The 7,239-nt window shown below is 44.2% G+C and overlaps 1 protein-coding gene across 2 annotated transcripts in view; it reads right to left on the minus strand.

Moving 5' to 3' along the window:
* Nucleotides 1-5,862, minus strand: part of LOC148029265 (putative arabinosyltransferase ARAD1) — a 29,241-nt gene extending 23,379 nt beyond the window's left edge. For both annotated transcript variants that reach the window (XR_015692400.1, XM_087688035.1), the window contains exons 1-2: nucleotides 4,787-5,862; nucleotides 3,748-4,113 (exon numbers count right to left, since the gene is read on the minus strand). Coding sequence is in view for 1 of the 2 variants with exons in the window: in XM_087688035.1 (XP_087544161.1) it covers nucleotides 3,748-4,113; nucleotides 4,787-5,671 (1,251 nt within the window). In the remaining variant the exon portion in view is untranslated. The remainder of the gene's footprint in view (nucleotides 1-3,747; nucleotides 4,114-4,786) is intronic.
* Nucleotides 5,863-7,239: the final 1,377 nt, after the last annotated feature.

Consider the following 7,239-nt stretch of genomic DNA (forward strand, 5'->3'; position numbering starts at 1 on the left):
AGTGGTCTTGTTGTAAAGATGCAGCAAAGATAGTAGATACATAAGTTCTTAGGGTTGACTTCCAATGGACGTGGACACAAGAGATGGAACAACCTTTCAAGAAATTGAAGCCTATGTACTCTCTAGATCTTGTATTGAGATAGCCGGATCTCAATGAACCATTTGTGGTGATTTGTCTTGCCAATGGACATGATGTAGGAGATATGTTGCAGCAACACAGTCATCAAGTGGTTTATGAAAGTCAGAAACTCAAAGCAGCTGAGTTAAACTATTCCACCTATAACAAAGAACCCTTGGGCAGCATGCCTTAAAACAATGGAGACTATTTGATTGGGCAAGGCTTTTATATCAAGCCTCATCAGCAAGCTTTACACTATTTTTCACTCAATTACAGCAAGATATGACTCTTCAATAGTTGCTTTGGTGGCAGTTCTTGTCTCAATTCAGTTTTTAGATTGCATGTGTGCCTTGGAAGGAGAATGGAGTGGTAGATGAATTTAGTATGAAATCACATGTAGTGACAGTGATTACTTCCATGGAGTCAGATTTCTTCACTCCTATGAAGGAGCTATATGAGGCTGATCCAGATTTTGGTCCAGAAATGCAGAAATGCAAGTAGGGTCTTGAAGTCTTCATTCACATTAAGTGTTGAAGAATGGGTGGAAGCATTTTCGTGACACACTTAGTCTTGTTGCTGCAAGATCTTACAAGTCTATTGTTCTCCAGGAGGTACATAATGCACCTACTATGGGGCATTGCAGTGAAGGTCCCACTGTTAAGAAGCTTTCATGACATTTCTTTTCACCATGGATGAAGCAAGATGTTCACCAATATGGGAGCAGATGCTAGGCATGCCAGACATCAAAACAGGACAATCACAGTGACAAGGGACCTATAGCCATTGCCTACTCAAGATTTTTGCCTTGGGAGAAGATTTTGATGGATTTCATTACTGGCCTTTTGAAGAGCAAGAAAATCCAAAAGGATGTCATCTTTACACAAGTGTACAAGTTCAGCGAGCAAGCGAGGTTGATTCCATGCAAAGCCAATGTGGATGTAGCAAAGGTTGCATGGTTTTTCATCAAAGAGATCTTTCAAGAGCATGGCTTGCCAAAAAGGATCGTGTTCGATCACATTTCTAAGTTACAAACTGATAGGCAAACGGAGAATTCCAATCACCATGATTACAATGCTTCATTGCTACTATCAAGATCATCAAGCTGCATGGAGGGAGTATCTACCATTGGTCGTGCATGTGATCAATGATACAGTCCACACCTCTACCAAGCAAACCCCATGAGAGCTTATGGGCAGCGGGTTAGCAATACCTTCATCTGTATTTTGGAGACCTCTACCGAGAACTATGTGGAGAATTAGTTGATTGTGGATATGAATCAATTGTTGAAGCAAGTTTGGGAAAATATCCAATGGGCACAACAATAGCAAAAAAAACAGCAAAGCAATTTGGGGAGTTCTCACCCAAGCTAGCACCTCGAAAGAAGGGGTCCTTCTACATCATTAAGAAGCTCAGAGATGTGACTTATCAATTGGAACTACCCTCTAATTGGAAGATCCATATAGTGTTTCATGTGATTAACCTTGCGGAGAATCGTGGACCTATCCACTACAGCAACGCCGGCTCAAAAGGAGCTAAGAGTTAGTGGATGTTGGCAGGGCTTCAAGGTTTGTTAGTCCTGGAACAAGCATTGTTTCATAGCTAAAAGGAGGATATACAGAAGAAAGAGCTCCAGCATTTGCTCAAGTTTCAAGGTTTGGTTGGATGAGTCTCAATTTAGTGATGACACTTTGCCTTTCCTTTGGATCCACTAGGAGGCTATGCAACTAGGGACAGCCGCATCTCTAGTGGAAGAGAATGTAATGCACCTGGGCACCGCCCACATACACATGCTTGTCTTTGACCCTGCTACATAACTAAACCAAACACAGACACATGCTGAAACTACAACAATACAGGAAACTCACATCGTGCAAGCCATGGGACTGGCAGAGGTGGATGATGTGGCCAAGGGAGCACACAAGAAACAAATTGTGCGAGAGGCGAGAAGGATCGCAGCAGCACACGAGAGAAGGATTGCACAAGAGGCAAGAGGCATACTCAATCATCTGCCCATCGTGGACAATAGGATCATGCCCTATTAAACATGGAAGCAAGTTGACATCAAAACAGAATGTTTTTCTTAAGGCATCCTTCATGATGTGGCAACATTAATAAAACATTAAGGTGCGCTGCATTACTTGAAGCAAAAAAAGTAGCTAAAATTTGACTATTAGAAGTGTCAGCTATTTGACATGTAGGTTGCACAAGTTCCAAGTGCAAATAAAGAAGGGCTGATGGTGACCTTAGAAGATCGTCATGGTGATCTTTCTGGTGGCATCCAGTTATCGCATCTTCTTCTTCTATTCATGTCGAGTTGCAAGGAGCAACAAGAGTGTGCACAAGATTGAGGCAAGCCATAGTCTTCGTGGCTTGATCGAGGTGAAGACTGTTCAAGGCAGATTGAGACAAGTGAACAGCTGCTCTGCGGTCTGTTTCTGATGTTTATAACCGTTAGCTGTTCTGGATAGGCAGCGAAGCAACTAGATGAATTTGAAGTACTAGTCAGAGCTTGGGCTCCTAGAGCAAATAATTGTACAAATCTCTATTTTACTGCTATAATAAAGATTTGAGAATCCCTTGTGCATTTCTTGGGTTCTCTTTCCTTCGGTTGAGTTGTGCATTAGGATTGTGAGTCTTACATGAAAAACAGCAGTTCGCTGACTGTAAAGCAGAAAACTGTAGCAATTTTCAGGGTGGAACAGGGGACTGCAATGCAGGCTGAAATTGCATGAAAAACAGCAGTTTGCTGACTGTAAACCAGGAAACTCTAGCAATTTTCGGTCTGGAGCTGGGGACTGCAATACAGGCTGAAACACTCTCTAGCAATGGAGCTGCAAATACAAATAGGGTGGAACTGCTGTCCAAACGGTGCAGAGTGACAAGAAATGGCCATGCAAAGGCTGAGAGATTTTAGGACAACAAAAATGAACAGCCATACATCTATAGACTAAGGCACACTCTTTACGCTAACTATACTGAAGATGCAGCTGTAGGCAACCGAGTAATCACACAATCAATCATGTCCAGTTCAAACATAAAATAACTAAGGTTCTAAACAGCCTTCGAACATTCTTGACTTTAGACCCCGCTCAAGTTAGAGTGTAATAGGGCCTGACTCCAAGTACCCCAAAACTCCAAGTGGGTAACAAGGGACTCACTAACTGCCCAGTAGCTCAAGGTGACATCTAACCCAAACGAGAGGAAGGATTTTATGATTACCTTGTAGATCAACTTGAGGCCCACAACGTCACCCACATGATTACCTCACAAAATCAGGTTAAGGGTCTCTCCTTCCAAGGGACTTCAACCACTTGGTGACACATGTTAGTTGCAAGTATCATCAATGAACCATGTTGCTTGTTGTGATTACAACAACTAGGAATAAGACGATTCAATAACAATCACATTAGTTTGTTTGATAGTAGAGACACTATAATGGCTTCTCACCAGCCAAATGTGGTGTCACTAGCAAGAGTGGTCTTGGAGCTACAATGAGCCAGCTCTCACCCTAGCTCAAGGTTTACCTCCTAAACCCTAAAAACAAAAAGTCCAATTACGCATTAACTTCAAACAGTGCATCTGTCTGCTAAAGAAATAAGATACAGGTTTAATTTAGATCAATAGCTAACCTTCCTTAGCTCCTGCTGGTACTCCCGCAGTCTATCATAACTGACTTGCCGCAAAAATTTAGCCAAGTAGCCAGGCTCCACTGCTTTGTGGGAAGGGACAAATATTGCAAATTTACTGTAGTCCAGTTCATCCTCAAAGGGCAACTCTATATCATCACTAACAACTACTGGCACACACAAGCTGACGATAGCATCAAACAATCGGCATGCTGATGGTGTATCACCAGCAGGATGCAAGCAAAACTTTGCAGTCCTCATCCCACGTGCAGCCAACCGCCTTCCCTCCCTGGACTGCAAACCATGTTGGACAACCATGCCATCTTCATTTTCCAATACCTTGAAAAGTTCATCTCTCACTTTCCCACCCTGTACACAATAGCCACAAGATCAGACTAAAAAAGGAAACCAATTATGAGAAGTTGAAAATGTCATCTTCACATTCCAGAACCTTATCAAAAAGCAGAAGTACCATCCTCAATTTTCAGAAACTTGAAAGTTTTTTCACTTGCATTGATCACAAGATTGGCAAACAAGGTAAACAGTCATCCATGCAGCATATAATGCATCTGAGTGCCCTAATTGTGGGACTTGTAGAGTGTACACTATGGAAGTTTGGTGTCCAGGCTAGGTAACTACCTAAAATTGTCTAAGCCAAAAATTATCATTTGCGAGTTCAATAGCTCTAGAGCAATCTTTTCAAATGCATTGCTTACATTATGTTCCACTTTTATACCTAGTAGTTCCATAACCATCTTCAATTCACCATGGAAATATATCTACATACAACACAAATTGTAGATTGAAATTGGCCCAGAATCCTTAAGGCCTGAGCCTTGGACTTTATATTTTAGTGACACGGCATTCAAAGGGGGGGGTGTGGCACATCATAGCGTGGATGTGAACCGATTAGGAAAGCTTATACAAGAGAGGGAAACATTTTAAGATACACGAAGACGTTCTGAAAAGATTGGTCGAATAGAATAGCAAAGTAACTGCACAGCTACGCAATGTAGAAAGCACATAAGAATTACCAAATCACCTCTTTCCTGTAACGATTGCCCATGAAAAACAATAATGTATTGCGTTCCAAAGTCACGTTCTCACGAAGATATGATGCGATCCGATGAGAATATGGAAGAACAACATCTTTCCACCATGACCCTTGCTCTGGTGCAAGTCTGCCAAAATCAGAAACCAGCAAAATGGAGTTCTTCAATCTGTCAATTACCGAGTGCAACGCATTAGGATCCTGGCAAACAACCACGTGATCCTTCCCGTGGTTTGCATGCCAAGTCGGCTGCTGCTCTAACCACTCAACAAAATCCATCTGCATTTGCTCATCGCTGTAATTTGTCCTATGTGTGGTCGAATTCAAGCCCGGGGGCCTAACATTGAGGCTCAATGACGAGAAGAAGGGTGCAAAGAAGACATCTGCCTCCTCGGGCCGTGTGACGCGGACAGAAGGGGAGGCAGTTCGGTTGTGCTGGGGCTTCAGAAGGTCCAAGAAAAGCCACCATTCAGCACTGTGCTGGTTGCCGGGGTACCGCAGCTGCGAGTCGGCGAGGGACGGGAGCCGGAAGTTGGCCGAGGGCGCACGGGACAGCAGGTAGGCTTCGATGACACCGTAGGTGAACTTGCGGGGAACATCGTACATGAAGATCTTGAGGAGGGGAGGGGAGCAGTTACCCAATGAGGAAAGGGGGGCAGGAGAACAGGTATTGCCTGATGAGGGGAGGGGAGCGGGGTGGATAAGAGGAGGTGCGGATGCGTTGGGTGCGGGAGAGGAGGAGGAGAGGAGCTTGGAGAGGCGGAGGGAGGAAGGAAGGCAGGTTTGGAAGAAGAAGAAGGCGATGGCGGCCGAGTACAGGGCCAAGCAGACCGCGATTGAGCAAAGGATCACGAGAAGGTGTGTACCCCGAATCATAGCAGAAGACCGTCTGCCACAATGAGATCATCATCAGATCAACCCCCGAAGCATAGCAGAAGATTGTCAGATCATCAGATGCTGCGTGGACCACTGGAGCCTCGATAATCTCTCAGGTGTCTGACTCATCGATAATGCCGATGAGACTCGAGTCTTGGCAGTTTTTGACTGCCTTTGACATCGCGTCTGCATTTGCCATAATGTGGATCCATGACCCGTCACCATCATCTATACTCTATACTATTAGTTAAGGAGTGGTGGGGGCGGGTGCCACGTGGCAGCCCCCACCTCCCCCACCAAAAAAAAGAGAATGCGGGGCCGGGTCCACGCATCCAGCATCCCTCCCCCCCCCCCCCCCCCCCGAAATATTGTGCCCGCCCCAGCGCGAAGCGCCTGAGAGAGTCTAGGCGCGTCCTAAATACATTATTTGAATTCTGAAGCAAATACGAAAGCCTTTAACAATTTTTAGGGTAAAGGAGCCAATAGATTGTCATCTAGCAATTCTCCATTATAATTTTTTTTCCAATTGAGTTGCATAAACGTTTTTTAATGGTCAAATTATTTATATTATATAGAGCTCAAAGAAAAATTATTAGGACATTTTGATATTTTTATCAAGTAGCCTTAGTTACAAATGAAAGGTTCATAAAAGATGGACACCGAGGGGCCAATAGAGTGACACTCTAAGATGCATTACTTTATACTATTAGTTAAGGAGAGGTGGAGGGCGGGTGCCCCCCACCTCCCCCACAAAAAAAAGAGAATGCGGGGGCGGGTGCCACGCGTCCAGCACCCGCCCTCCCCCCCCGCAAATATCGCGCCTGCCCCGGCGCTTCGCGTCGGGGAGAGTCTAGGCACGGAGCGCCTAGTATCATCCTAAATACATTATTTGAATTCTGAAGCAAATACGAAAGCCTTTAACAATTTTTAGGGTAAAAGGGCCAATAGATTGTCATCTAGCAATTCTCCATTATAATTTTTTTTCCAAGTGAGTTGCATAAATGTTTTTTAATGGTCAAATTATTTATATTATATAGAGCTCAAAGAAAAATTATTAGGACATTTTGATATTTTTATCAAGTAGCCTTAGTTACAAATGAAAGGTTCATAAAAGATGGACACCGAGGGGCCAATAGAGTGACACTCTAAGATGCATTACTTTATACTATTAGTTAAGGAGAGGTGGGGGGCGGGTGCCACGTGGCAGCCCCCCACCTCCCCCACAAAAAAAAAGAGAATGCGGGGGCGGGGGCGGGGGCGGGGGCGGGGGTGGGGGCGGGTGCCACGCGTCCAGCACCTGCCCTCCCCCCCTCGCAAATATCGCGCCCGCCCCGGCGTGAAGCGCCGGGGAGAGTCTAGGCACGGAGCGCCTAGTATCATCCTAAATACATTATTTGAATTCTAAAGCAAATAGGAAAGCCTTTAACAATTTTTAGGGCAAAGGGGCCAATAGATTGTCATCTAGCAATTCTCCATTATAATTTTTTTTCCAAGTGAGTTGCATAAATGTTTTTTAATGGTCAAATTATTTATATTATATAGAGCTCAAAGAAAAATTATTAGGACAT

The sequence above is a fragment of the Lygodium microphyllum genome, chromosome 11 (genome assembly GCF_053477565.2).
Source record: "Lygodium microphyllum isolate KBCC chromosome 11, Lygodium_microphyllum_v1.1.10, whole genome shotgun sequence".
NCBI lineage: Eukaryota > Viridiplantae > Streptophyta > Polypodiopsida > Schizaeales > Lygodiaceae > Lygodium > Lygodium microphyllum.